This window comes from Pelophylax lessonae, assembly GCF_965119305.1.
Source record: "Pelophylax lessonae genome assembly, chromosome: 7".
Lineage (NCBI taxonomy): Eukaryota > Metazoa > Chordata > Amphibia > Anura > Ranidae > Pelophylax > Pelophylax lessonae.
This window is the reverse complement of record NC_138774.1, coordinates 135,836,029-135,851,428: the sequence shown is the minus strand read 5'-3', so window position 1 is coordinate 135,851,428 and position 15,400 is coordinate 135,836,029. Positions and strand designations below refer to the sequence as shown.

The 15,400-nt window shown below is 38.7% G+C and overlaps 1 protein-coding gene across 1 annotated transcript; it reads right to left on the bottom strand.

Moving 5' to 3' along the window:
* Nucleotides 1-10,622: 10,622 nt before the first annotated feature.
* On the bottom strand, nucleotides 10,623-14,429 carry SLITRK2 (SLIT and NTRK like family member 2). The gene is made up of 2 exons (XM_082262983.1): nucleotides 14,065-14,429; nucleotides 10,623-13,855 (listed from the first exon to the last, which is right to left on the bottom strand). The coding sequence occupies exon 2, from the start codon at nucleotides 13,810-13,812 to the stop codon at nucleotides 11,269-11,271; it is 2,544 nt and encodes an 847-aa protein (XP_082119109.1). The 5' UTR covers nucleotides 13,813-13,855; nucleotides 14,065-14,429; the 3' UTR covers nucleotides 10,623-11,268.
* Between the last annotated feature and the right edge of the window lie 971 nt (nucleotides 14,430-15,400).

Here is a 15,400-nt window from a genome sequence, read left to right as displayed (position 1 = left end):
GACCCTCTCTGTTTTGGGTTTGCCGCTCACGTGACCCGCCACCTCTCTTCTCTTCTCTGCCTCTCCTCCTCCTCTCCCGACTGATGTCAGCAGGGAATCCTTGGCCCTGCCCACTGCAGGCAGCTGTGAGACAAGGAGAGGAGAGAGCTAGCAGGGCACGTGAGCTGCTTGTAAACTGGTAAAGAACGGCTTATTTTTTTAATACACAGACACAGGGGCATGGGCACACAGGATTAATAAACAGACCAGACAGGATGGTATAAAGTGGCTTAACAACCACTTTAAAGGGAAGTTTAGAAGTTTAGATTCCGGGGGGCAATTGCCCCCCCCCCTTGTCCCCCCATGCGGACGCCCATGGCTATAGGTGAAGGCCATTTACATTCCTTATGAAAAACTTCTAGAACATTGCTAACAATGTTTCAAAGAGAAGCCTAGCTGTTAGTGCTCACCTTCACTATCACAAGAGTGAGCTCTTTCTCTGATTCAAACCCCCTCATCTACATTTTCTCTCCCCTTATGCAATAAGTCTAAGCTCAGTGTTTGAGAGCTCACTTTCTGTGATGGGGAAGGTGAACAGTAACAGCTAGACTTCTCTTAGCAAAGTCCTTAGCAACATCCTAAGGATATAATTCTTTATAGGGTTAAGCTGAAATTCAGTATAAGCAAATATTGTTTAAATTCAAGAGGCATTCTTACGTAAATCTTGGTATGCATTGTATACCTATTTGTGCAGGTATACTTTGCCTTTGTATGGGAGCTTACTGTAAAAAAAGACCGGTCACTGCTGATCTCTTCCCTTGTGCAGAGTGACTGGTCGTGTATCCACCTTCTCCTCTTGTGTTCTGTAGTCTGTAGCGAATAGGTCTGCCAGGTTCCTCCCTCAGCTCCTCCCCTAAGCACAGGCTATGTGTAGCACAGTGATGATGTCACAGCTACACTTACATGGTAATTATTTGGTTTGCAAAGACATTTGGTGCACTTAACATAGTTTTATATCCTTCGTGGCTCCTAAGCAATAGGTTTTAAATTAAAGATTTTGTGAGCACAGTGTAGCTTTAAAATGTGTGAGTTGTACTCTAATTTGCATTAGAACCTTGTAATAAACACACATAGTATGTTTGGTGGTTGTCAGGAAAAGAAAAAAAAAGGAAAAATAATAACGAATAGGATGTGTGTATCTTTGTTTCCAATTGAAAGCCTGCAAGAGGGGCTGAGTGTTAAATAAGAAATAAAAGATATAGGTACAGTCTACAAATGTACAATTGTACAATGCACCCAGCACTGTGAACATTAATATATAACTAACCTCTCTCTCTCTCTTTCTCGCTCTCTCTCTATATACTGTATATATATATATATATATATATATATATATATATATATATATATATATATATATATATATATATATATATATATATATATATATATGTATATACTATATATATATATATATATATATATATATATACAGTATATATATACACAAAGTGTGGGAGAGCATTGACAGAAAAGCTTGCATTGACAGAAAAGGTGAAAAAAAATATTTGTGTTGACAGAACAGAATAGTACTATACAATATAAATAGGAGAGCATCTGATGATAGCATCAAGCAGTGTAAGCAAGGCACACCCATCTAAGGAATTGATTTTTATAATGATTTATCAGAAGGTATGTTTTTCATTATGACATCCTTCTGACAACCTGTAAAGGAGAACAGGCAGGCAAAAAAAAAGTAAGGATGAAAAGGCATGTAAAATAGCATGGAGAGCATGACAGTGTATACCAGGAATGGTAGATACAGCAATCTTTTGACATTAGCCACCAATATTTTTTTAAAACCTTTTTTTTTTTTGCAAAGTGTTTCGTTTTTTGTAAAGTTTTGCACCTGCAGAAATAAAATGTTGTCTAGTAATTTTTAATGAGTTAATTTATTTCTTAATCTAAGTTCCAATGTCATATAGCATGGGATAACGCATTTTCAGCTTTATGTACAATAGTTTAGAATTAGGGCAATCACAGTGAAGCCATGGCTAAGAGCCGGTTCACATTAGAGCGATCCGACTTGCCGGGGCGACCTCACAAGTCGCTGTGCGCTGCTCGCACCGCGACCTCGGAGCGGCCGGCACGGACTTCATAACATTGAAGTCAATGCAGGTCGCTCCGGGTCGCCCCAAAGAAGCTCCGGACCCTTTTTCTAATTCGGAGTGACTTGTGTCGCTCCTATTAGAACGGGTCCACAGCTTCTCTATGGCAGGCGACCTACGGCGACCTGTCAGGCGACCAGGTCACCTGACAAGTTGCCCCAGTGTGAACCGGCTCTAATGCAATGGGTGTTTGAAAATATTTTGTAAACAGGGATTTACAGACAATTCAAGCTCTTGGCATACGTTTGGATGTAAAGGTTATTGATAAAGTGCACATAGGTGATTGATGTGTTGATGTGGTGTGGTTAGTGGAAGAATGATGCAAACCTTTTTAATGTGATCACAGCTATCACATGGTACATGGCTACTGTCATTGGCCCTGGTACCATGTGATCACTGTCATCAGTCACATAGTAATAAGCAAGGTATCATGAATGACAACTTTACTTACTACTGTAATTGTGGTTGCTGTAAATTGTCACAGAAATCAAATGGTACTAGGGCTATTCACAGTGCCCCTGATACCATGATCGGTGGTCCACTGTGTCTGACTGGACACAGTGATCGTAGATCACACTGCTGTGCACCCCAGGGGGCATGCAAGGCATGCACTATTTAAAGTATGTATGGGTATGTCCTCCAGGAACTAGAGGGCATCCATCCACCTGAACAGAAAGTTTTTAAAAAAATGCTTTTAGGACCCAATTACATAGTTGTGGTTTAACACATATGTAAAACTTTCCCATAATAAACATAATCCTATCTCAGCATTGCAGTGAAGTATGTTTTGAAATTGATTGCCCATTTTTTCCTCTATGTTAGTGTGGTTCAAAGAAGTCAATAGCAATCCATCAAAATGTATTGAACCCCCAGAAAATGTATTATATTGCAGCTCACCAATTCTTAGATGTGGTGGCTGCAATATAATACATATTTTTTAGTAGAAAATACTAGAATGGTAGTTCAGCTTAAAGCAGCCAATGAATATTGTAATTATGCAAATCAAAGGATTTTACCCTTAATTGTTCAGTAAGTGGGCCCACATTTTATTTTTTACATGTAAATTAATCCCAGAAGGCATAATGCAGCAGGTGATGTAATTGATAGGAGCCCTGTACTTTAAGGTTGCATAATGCTATAACTAGTCAGCAGTAGTATTTGATGAATAATAAATTATATTAAAACAGTGCTTTGGATCAAAGGCAAGTATGTATAGTTCTGACACCTTAATCTGATTTCTAAGAAAACTGCTAGTATACAACAGTGAAATTGTTGTCATAAAAAAGCATAAGCCTGTATAGCAAACCTCTTTTTTTAAAAATGATTATGTAGCTATATATTCACTTTACTATTAATTCTGGGCATATGATTCTACATAGGATGACCCTGATATGACAGTTGAATTAGTGAAATTAGCAATTTATATGTGGCCAGGTCAACTATTTAGGTCAGGAAAACTTTGTTCTTTAAAAAAATCCCAACCCTGGTGAAGCCTGTATGGTAGCATACTTACCTTCCTCCCTGTTCCTTCATTATGTAACCCTGATTGTGCCATGCAGTTTTTGAAAGCAAAATGTTTTAGCCAGGACCTCTTTATCCTGGCCAGGTTGGAGGTGACCATGATTATGAACCAACCGTTGAAATGAATGGAGTCATGGTACGCATACACACAAGGAAGAGGACACACCTAAGACATTTTTGTTGTGAAGACTAGGACGGCATAATGAAGACCTTGGGATCAGGGAAGAAGGTAAGGTTTTCAGCATGCAGGCTTTTTTGAGTGGGAGGGATTACCTAAAGGCCATCCTCACTAAAAGTAAAATTATACATTATGGCAAACCTGTCATCCATGTTAAACTTTGAAATGTAAGAGTTCTGCTTAATAGACAACTACACGAATGCAATATATTAATTCCTATAACCACCTAATGACCTCCCTATAGCAGATTTACTGCTACAGGGTGATCGTTCTGTGCAGAATAACACATGTATAAGTAATCCTGCACTCCTGCTTGGGGGCAGACTGATTTTGCAGTCATTAGTCACAACAGAAGCCGATCAGCAGGTGCTGGCCAATGGATCTCCACCAGCCAAGAAGACACACAGGGGGAAGCTCTGCCTATGTAAACAACGCAGAGTTCCATTCTGACAGAGGGGAAGTGATAATTTTTCCTTCCCTGCAAATCAGGAAAAAAAAAACATCACATCTCTTAGTAAAAGCACCTCACACAGTACACAAAAACACTGGTTAGGCACACATTTAACCCTTTGATCACCCTAGAGGTTTAAACCACTCCCAGCCAGTGTAATTATTGCAATGACAGTGAAAATTTTTAGCATTGATCACTATATTAGTGTCACTGGTTCCCACAAAGTGTCAGAAGTGTCAGTTAGTGTGAGATTGTTCGCCACAATACTGCTGGTCATTACTAGTATAAAAAAATAAATAAAAATTCCAGTATATATCTAATACTTTATAGACACTATAACTTTTGGGCAAACCAATCAATATAAGCCTATTGGGATTTTTTTTATCCACTCTCTCACGGAAAAAGTGGACAAACTTAAAAAGGCTTCCTATTGTATTGTGGAGACTTTAACTGTGTAGTAGACAAACATCTGGACTGCTCTTCTCCCCAGCTTGCCTCCCGAAACAAATTACAACCTTTACTGCATTCTTTTGATTTGTACGATATGTGGCACTGTGCCAACTCTAAAGAAAAGGACTTTACCTATCATTCAGTGCCTCATAAGTCCTACTCTCTAATACATATGTTTGTAAGTGATTTGCCACTTTTACATAAGGTAATTTCGGTAAAAATCCATTCTATCACTTGGTCTGACCATGCACTGGTCTCACTGAGTGTTAGAGAGCACTACAATGCGGCTCCAGCATACCTTTTACAATACTGCTCTACCATGGAACCCCACTCACTGGGACCTGTTGCATTGCAAGATCAATGAGTTTTTTTAATGTAATGATGTACCTGAGACCAATGTCTTTTCCCTATGGTGTGCCCATAAAGCGTATTGTAGGGGCCTGTTTATTCAAGCAGCTTCCAGGGAAAAGAAGCAGAGAGCATATGCACTATGTTACTAGCTAAACTCAAAACAACTCTAACCCTACCCCCTTAGTTCAATCTGCATTATTTCAATGCAGACAAGAAATTAGACTGCTCTTGATTTCTGACCATCAAAAACTTTTACAGAAATCAAAAGCATTGTACTACGCCCAAGGGAACAGGGCTGGTAAATTCTTAGCCACCTATATTCGCAAAAAAACAACAGTAAGTGAAGCTACCACACATAACTGTCCCCAGTACACACAAAACTGTACATCACCTGGAGAGATAGCCAATGCCTTCTGTAAGTATAATGAGGGCCTATATAATTTACAATCTGACCTTTCTACGCCCAACTTTCAGAAGCTAACATTAATAACTTCTTACTGTCAGTTAAACTACCAACTGTGGATGACACTATGCTACAGACTTTAAACTTCATCTCTGACAAAGAAATCCTTCAGGCCATCCACTCATTACCCCCTAATAAGTCACCTGGAGCAGGCGGCTTCTCTGCTGAATATTGCAAGGCTTTCAAAACCATACTAGTACCACATATGCAAAAACTCTTCAGTAGTGCTGTTGCCTCTGCTTCCTTCCCTGAGGAGATGCTCCATGCTGTTATAGTGGCCCTTCCCAAGCCAGGTAAGAAGCTGGACGTTCCTCAAAACTTTAGACCTATTTCGCTACTAAATAGCAATCTAAAAATCTATGCCAAAATTTTAGCTAAAAGGTTAAAAGGAATTACCCCCCACCAAGTGGGCTTTGTAAAGGATAGGCAGGCTCCAGGTGGTACCCGTAGAATGTAAGGTTTTGTCAATGTAGTAGAAACTCAAAAAGTGTCAACAGTGTCCCTGACACTTGATGCTGCATTTGATCGGGTTCACTGGGGTACTTAAGAGCGACGCTTAATACATTTGGATTCATAGGCCCTATATTCTCAGCAATATCGGCACTCTACACAGTGCCAATGGCGACTATATATACATCTAACACCACGTCGAATAAATTTTATATAACCAATGGTACCCCGACAGGGTTTCTCCCTGTCCTCACTGATCTTTTCACTAGTGAAGGAGCCATTGGCGGAGAACATCAGAGTGGATGATCTTGTCAAAGGCAATACCATAGTTGAAAAGGACCATAAGATTGGCCTTTTTGCTGATGATGTGGTATTAACCTTAAAAACTCTGACTTCTTCCCTGGTGAGCATACAAAAAAATATTGGAACTATTTGGATCAGTGACGTACTGTAAACTCAATGCATCAAAGTCTTCCATTCTGCCTATGTTTTTGTCTACACCTACCCTGAAAACCTTTAAACATTCCTGTTATAGTAGGCTACACAGAATCTTCAATACTTAGGGGTTACCCTTTCATTTCCCACTACTCGCATATATGAAAACAACTATCCCTCCCTCTTGAACCCCAAAAAAATGACTTAGAGCATATTTCCTCGCATGAACTCACTTGGCATGGAAAAATAGAAGCATTAAAAATTACTTTATTACCAAAAATAATCTGCGACTTCTGTAATATGCCCATATACTTACCGGAAACTTTCTTCTTCACAGCAAACAAAATGTTTAGAAAATTTCCATGGAAAGGTAAAATGCCCATGTTTTCATTTTCTCTCTTACCTAAACAGCACCAGTTAGGAGGAGCAGAGTTCCCCAACATATGTAAATATTACCATGCAGCCTTATTAGATCAATCTAAAGCTTGGTTCGACCAAGAGACCGATAAATTATGGGTTCATATTAAAAGGGTGATAGTTTCCCACAGGGACTTACCCTCTCTTTTATTGGCAAAACTCACACAAAAACGTTATTTTACCCGCCAGTCACCTCAATTGATGCCACTCTAACCGCACGGGGCACGCTCCATGATCAAACCACCCAAGGTATACCCCAACTCCGTAAGGACCTTCCTTACTTTAAAAGTTTTAGACATTGTTAAAGTCATTGTTTGCATATAGCTTGATTATTATAATATACTGAATACTATTATTATGTTTATTATCAGTATACATGTATTAGAAACATTATTTTTCACAATGGTGGTTCTTTTAGCACATATTAGAGATTGTAAAGCAGAAGGTTTTTTTTTTTTTCATCTTAATGCATTCTATGCATTAAGATAAAAAGCCTTCTGTGTGCAGCAGCCCCCCTAATACTTACCTGAGCCCATCTAGATCCAGCGAAGTTGCACGAGAGACTCGGCTGTCCTGTACTCCCTTCCTCTTTGACTGAGACAGCAGCGTGGTGCCATTGGCTCCCGCTGCTGTCAAACAAAGTCAGTGAGCTAAAGGAGGAGAGAAAGGGGGTGGGACCGGCCACAGCTATGTGTCTGAATGGACACAGGGAGCTGCAGCTCGGCTCAGGTGCCCCCAATAGCAAGCTGCTTGCTGTGGGGGCACTCAACAGAAGGAAGGGGCCAGGAGCGCCGGTGAGGGATCTGAGAAGAGGAGGATCTGCAAAACCAACTGCACAGAGCAGGAAAGTACAACAGGTTATTTGCACCAGCCCTATTCTTGTTAATACATTTCTGTATGATTTTGACCTCTCTGCGAAGTGATGGGTTCTCATTTTTTACACACCTTTCACACTTTATGTCACATGTAACTGCAAGGTTTCATTTTTCCCACAGCTCCATCTGGAGTTGAAATATGGCACTGCAAGTTGTTCATTTAGCTGTAACAGTATTCTAAGAGAACATATGCACAATGTATTTCCTTTTAATGAACAGTCAGACTTTTTCTGGTGTAATGTATGTGATAGAGTAATCTAGATAAAAGTAGGTGCACTCACAATGTTACATGCATTGTTTTTTTTTTTTTTTTTGTTATTACAAAAATTGTCAACAAGCAAGTTTACCAGTTACAGTTTGTGCATTTTATGGGTAATTTATAAATCCCCTGTTGTTCCCTGAAAATGGTAATACTAAAGAGAAGTCAATTACATTGCAGCACAAAATTAATTAAAATTGCTATTTGCAATGAGTTGAAACCTATTGAGGAAATGTAACAAACCTCATTTCTAAAATGTATCAATTCCAACTAAGTACATTTTTTTATTAAAAAAGAAAAAAACTTAGAATGCAAATGTATTGAGTATGCCAATGCCTAAGTATTTCACTTAAAGCATACCTAAACCTATAAACTAACAAATGTACCACATAGCTGATAACATAAACTGGTAACACAGTCATTTATTACTTGACTTGTCAGTGCAGTGCTACCCAGAGCCTCTTAATGCATTTGATTACTGGTAATGTTAAACTGACACATCCCCCACCCCACATTCCATAGTGCAAAGACTATTTCTGGCAACCACAAAAAATTGCAACATGGGGGGTGACTATAGCTATGCAAATAGCAACCATTAGAAAGTCACTACTTGCATAGTTGTTTTAGAAGGGCTCTGGGTGATTATCCTTTGACAAACCACACAACAAAAGGTATGTGCTAGCAGCTTTAGATGCCAGCTATGCAGATCATTAATTTCATCTTTGCTTGAAGTGCACTTTGGCCAGTACATTGCAATATACATTAAAAAATAATACAAAAAAATATCAAATGCAAATTGTAGGCTATACGATTTACAATTATTTCTGCAATGGAATAGTCAATTTAACCATGTTTAACAATTTAGTTAGGTAACAATTATTGAGATGAATTGGCCTCTGGAATCTCATAGGGACACTATTAGTGAGATGTCCCCTAAGTTCCCAGTTTATCTGCTGTGTAGAGCTTGTATGCACATTGTAGAGAAAGCAGCAAGAGAAGTAAGACTCTCCTGCTTGGCTTGGTAATGGTTGCAGAAGAGAAGTGCTCTCTCCTGCTTGCCTCATCATTTAAGCTTTCCAGGGATGTAAGCAGTCATTGGTCAGTTCAACTAAATTTTAATGCCCTAGAATGTTAAAGCCTACATTAAATTTAGAAAAAAAAAATATATATAGAAACGTGTGTTTGTTGTATGTGTGCAAGATGTGTGTGGGGTGTGTATGTGTGTATGTATATGTTCTGTGTGGGTATGTGCTTGTGTGTGTGCTTGTGTGTGCATGTCTTTATGTATTGTGTGTGTGTGTATGCAATATATTTGTGTATATGTTATGTGCTTGTGTGTGTGCATGTCTTTATGTATTGTGTGTGTGTGTATGCAATATATTTGTGTATATGTTACCTTTTGTGTGTGTGTGCGTGTGCGTGTGCGTGTGTGTGTGTGTGTGTGTGTGTGTGTGTATGTATATGTTCTGTGTGGGTATGTGCTTATGTGTGTGCTTGTGTGTGCATGCGATTGCTTGTGCTTGTGTGTGCATGCACTTATTGTGTGCATGCAATATATTTGTGTATATGTTACGTGTGTGTGTGTGTGTTTGTGTGGTATATGCATTTAAAGTCAGATTTGATGATAAAACTCTAATACAGATTGCTAAACAGAAATGCATTTTCAGCTTGCTCATTCACCATGATTTAAAGATAGATCCATCTTACTGTGGAATGCAAGCTTTTCTTTTGATATGATTTAGGCAGCAATTAAACCTCCTTAAATGCACATCCCCAGAATAACTTTTAATATGCTAGAATTTCTTGAAATGCTTAAAAACAGTCAGCAGTGCCCACTTCAGTCTCTGCATGATAATAACGGATTATTATGTGCAGTAACCTATTTATGAAAAGGAAACACTGTGCTTCTTTCAGAGTCCATCAATTGCTTTAGTAAAGATTTGAAAAGCATGCCCTACTTTATATGCAGATCACCATCCCAGTTGCATAAGGATTTACAAAAGACAAAAACAAAACTGTTTTTGTTTTAAATAATGGGTGTTTGTTTAATTTGCACAATTATGCCTGCATAGGAAATGTTTACTGGCTACTTAGGATGTAGATATTGCACTTTGATCATTTTAATTGTGTCATGATTTGCCTCAACTATACATATACTGTAATTGATACTGTAGGAGTTCTTTGCAGCTATCTAGAGCATACCCACAGCAGTCGTGGCATCAATTCTAATAACATCAGACCTAATTGGCAATTTTGTTTAAAATATTGTAAATGTTATATTACTGTAGTATTGCAAGCTTTTAAATCACAAAGCATTACCATGTGTGTAAAACTACATCAAAGTCCAAATGCACGTTGCAATCAATAAAAATATGTAAAGCTAATAGACAAAAATTGTATTTCAGTTATTTAACTCCGTTTTAATTAGGAAAATAGTCTTAAAACAATTAACATCAGTAGAGCTGAAATGAAAACTAAGCAATAGCACTGATATATAATATATATATATATATATATATATATATATATATATATATATATATATATATATATATATATATATATATATATATATATATATATATTCAAAGAAGCATTTAATTTCTATGAATCTATAGTTTTGCATCTACATTTCAGAAAGAGATACACAATTTAAACATTTCTTTATTTTTTTAATTTCTTGCCCTGTAAAATCAATACTTTTTTTTTATCAATGCAATGTAAAATACAAAAGTGACCTCTTATTTTGGGGGATATATATATATAATATATTTTTTTTCTCTTTCAGAAATACTGCACAATAAAATATATCCGTGGTATAAAAGCTAAAAGCAAAATTTAGGTTATTTAAAGTGCAAAGGCACTTTAACTCAAACAAGTGACGCCCAGTGGCTGCAGTTGGTAGTTGATTTAAAACAGAATGTTATTTACATAGAAAAGTTCAGTTCACTGAGATCTTTGGAGATCTTCTACTGTTTAGAACATTAGATCAAATTCAATCTTGTTGAAACCAAAATGTAAAAGAAAAGATAAAAACATTGGTAATAAAAGCAAACATTCATTTAAAGGAGACTGCTTCTAAAAGTAAAATAAAGAAATAATTTAAAAAGAATAAACAATAAAAAGAAAATTAAGATACATTGTTCCCAAAGCTGATGGTAATGCAATGTATCTGTACCTGTGTAACATAAAAAAGGCATACAGTGTATGCACAATTGCTTCTGACACTTCATATAACCAGTAAGCTTGTAGCAATGTTGAGAAATGTTGCCTACAGCTGACTTATTGCAGTTTGCTTTTCCAAAACCTCAAGGTAATCTGGCTCTGACTGCATTTTTCCTTGAAAAAAGAGATGCTCCTGTTTAGATTGTTCAGCAAAATATTTTCTCGGGGTGCCATATAAAACAGTTTTATTAATCCTGTCCTGATTCTGACGCCTCGACTCATATGCAGGCATCAGCTGCCTTTTGGGAAGGGTGCAAAAGTTATAATGAACTACCCCTCCACTAGGCAGCTCCTTTACCCTCTCTGCAATATTCTGGTACAAAAGTTCTGGTTCTGCTGGGGTGCAGGACTTTTCCAGCAGGTCAGTTGTGCTTATTGTATATGCAGTTGGATCTTCCTTTTTGTGTTCCAATTTACTATAGCTAAACTCTTGTAGGTTTCTGTAATAAGCAACAGGATCTCCTTCTTTTTGCATGTAAATTGGATTTTGGCACATTTGCCCAACAGGTGGTGGTATGTAGTTGTACACATGAGCCTCAGTTTTGTCATTGGAACTGGGATTATATGAACTATACTGGATCTGAAAAGAACTGAGATCTAAATTGTTTGCACTACTGCCTGAAACACTCTGTACCCCTTTCCGTCTTTTGAGCACAAAGACAAAAAGCCCTGCCCCAAAGCACACGGACAGGATAAAAACAACTAGTAATCCCAAAATTAACACTGACAGTGGAACCTCAGAGTGCAATTCAGGGTAGGGGCTTGGTGATACACTGTAAGGATGTGGTGTGTGGGATTTATGATTAAATGATAACATAGTGGCATCAGCTAAATGTGGGTTTTCTGGACAGATTGTCTCCTTAGGCATACTCCTTAAATGCTCCCCAGCATGTTTCAGTGGTGACTCACAGGTTACTTCTTGGACAACCACAGTTGAACTTGATTGTTCAATCCAGTTCTTAAGACTTAAAATATCACATGTGCAATCCCAAGGGTTTTCCTGGAGATCTATTTGGATGAAGGCCGTGAGCTGATCAAGAACTCCCTTTACAGGCAAGTAAGAAAAGTGATTGTTTCTTAAATTTAGCCTTGTCAGGGCTGTGCCACCAAATACGTTATCAGGCAGTGATCTCAGCAAATTGTTGTTTAGGAACAAGAGCTGTAGGTTGCTCAGAGCATCAAATGTACGTGGGAAAATGTCTTTAATTACATTGTACTCTAAATAAAGGTATTGCAAGCTGAACAAACCATCAAACATAGAGGGGTAGAGTACTTCAAGATAGTTGCCGTTAAGGTAAAGTCTACGTAAACTTGTGAGGTTGGAAAAGGCACCTTCCTGTATAACTGCAATTCGGTTATTTCCTAAATGTAACAAATCCAGGGAGCCAAATTCAAGAAGATCAGTTTTATAAACAGTTTGCAAATAATTGCCTGTGAGGTACAATTTCCTTGGGCTGCTTGGCTTAGGTTGAAGATCAGATATGTTGCTGATTTTTCTCTCTTGGCAATTAACATTTAGGCCACTGTCAGAGGTTTGTGAGGTACAAACACAAGTTTCAGGACAACTTAGAGGAACCGGAGACTTGGTTTGATAAACCATGATAGGCCCAAAAATTTGCCTATCTTTGGACACTGTTACTCTAGGAGTGGGTCTGTTTCTAGTTTTTGGAGGTCTGCTGGCCTTGGGAGGTCTGGTTGGGGTTACTGCAGGGTTAAATGTTGGAGGCATCCTTTGTACACGGGTATCTGGAAAAGCTGGGTGAACGGATCTTTGATTTGTATCACTGGCACTTTTCCTGGGGCACAGATCTTGTCTGGTAAGCTGAGTGACATCTTTACCATGAAGCCTAAAGGGGGTCTCACAAACAATCTCCCCAACAAACACTGTAATGGTATCTAGCCATGCTTTCAGTGTAATCAAATCACAAGTACAATTCCAAGGGTTCTCCTCCAGCTGAATCTCCATGATCCCACCAATGTGCTCAAGGACACCAGCAAAGGGCAGCATTTTAAGTCTATTGCCTCTCAGATCCAAATGGGTTAAAAGTACAAAGCGAAAGACGTTGTTTGGTAGAGAAAGCAGAAGATTGTCATTCAGTATCAATACTTTTAATTTATTCAGTTTGCTGAAAGCCCCAGCTTCAATGACACTGATGAAATTGTAATCTGCTTGGAGATATTCAAGACTCTCAAGGCCCTGGAAAGTTTCTTCTTTTAATACTTCTAATTTGTTATTATTTAGATGCAATCTTTTCAGTGTCTTTAGCCCGTTGAAAGCTCCAGTCCTGATCTCTTGCAGCTCGTTGTTGCCTAGATGTAGAGTCACCGCATTGGAGTAATTGACAAACTCGTTCGGGTACAGCCTGCTTAGTAAGTTGCCATTTAGGAAAAGCTGGTATATTCTAGACTGTGGTGGAAGCAGTAAACTGACACTGGTAAAGCCTTTGTTTTCACAATTGATATTTAGCACATTTTCCTTTTCCTCGCACAAACAGCGAATCTTGCATATGTCTTTGGCAGTTTTACGACTCTCTGTCTTTAAGATCGCAGTCACTGATATAACACTCAGCAACAAAATGCTGTTCAGCATCTTTATATCCCACAGATCCAAGATCTGGTACCTACGTTAAAACCTTGAAAATAAAAGAAAAGGAAACACATTTGCAACTGCAATATAGCTAGAAATCCCAATATATGCAGAGGATGCTTAAATAAATCATAATAATTGAGTAGGGCTTTGCAAACTCCCCCATGCCCTTATTCTCAAGCAGATCCCTAATGTTACATTGTATTTCCCAGTATAAGCATAGAAAATATATTGCAATGTGAACTGTTTACTCACGCATCAGGAAAGCATGAGGTTGTTCTTCTTTGCAGGTCCGATGCAGGTTTGCATATCAAAGCAGAGAAATCAGGCTCATCTCATTTGTCCTCGTCCATGATCTCTGGGGAGATGTGGGAAGAAGTTATCTGAGTGGGAGTCTGCAGTGACTGGCAGTAGTTCTCACCGTGGCTTGCTTTCCCTTCTCTGCTTTCCTATAAGTGGGGCTTCTGTAGACCCTTCTGTTCTGCAGGCTCCCTCAGACTGAGAGGGGGATGACGTCACGCTCTGGAAATTTGTTGCTGGGGGAGCACTGCAAACACGTTGTGCCTATCTATTGTACTCTCTTGTAAAGCTCAAATGTGATCTGTCCCTTTCATTATAGGAAAGGGAGTGTGAAACTCATTGTGATCCTTGGATTCTGACTGTCTGAAGAGGACAGTGGCTGCACAACCCCCTCCCTCTTCCTCAAATACTCCTGAGCATCACTTATAAGCTGCACTACATTCAGGAAAATGCTGTGAGTTTTGTTTTATTTTTATCCCTCCCCCCCCCCCCCCCCACACACTTCCCATCCTTATGCACAGATGCATACAAGCAATTTCTGTGTGTATCACCTGCTCTGGTTTGCCTGGTATGTACATCTGTGCAGCATATGCATTGGAAATCTTTGTAATCAGGAGCGATATGCATGTCTGTATTAATTACTGTGCATGTTTGACCTGCTGAAACTAATGTACATAGTAGCTGATTCTATCTAACTGTTTGTGTGTTGACTGCTAAATGCTGACACCAGATCATTTGCAATTCCACTGATGTCAGATGGTTCGTTAACTGTTTAGAAAAGGTAGAAAAAGCCCCTAGATGCTTTTGTGGGATTTGCGTGCTGAAGCCTGGAGATAAAGGAGTTAATGTGCCTCTGCATTCCCAGACTCATGTGGATGGGCTGTGGATGCCCAACTGACCTTTGGCAAGTTGTAATGAGAAGGGGCAGGGAAAAGACAGGATTTGATGGACAGCTTTTCATCCTCAAACGCGATTTTGTCCTCTAATGGGACCACTGGGAGGACTTGTGAGTTAGGTCCTGTAGTCTAGATGTAATTATGTGTGGACCATATAAAATCATCTCTGTGTTGAACTGTAGAATATTTGGATGATTATTACAGCAATTACTCTGTATAGTGTCAGTGGTGTCTTTTAACCTATTTGTGGCTAGAAGCTCATTAACTCTTATTGGCAAAGATTCATAAACCGTGCCTGGGGAGCTCAGTTTTAACTCCTTGCTTGCCAGAGTAAATGCAAGGAAATAATGTTTTTTTTTTTAAAGACTTGTAATCCTTAACACACAAATTTCAGT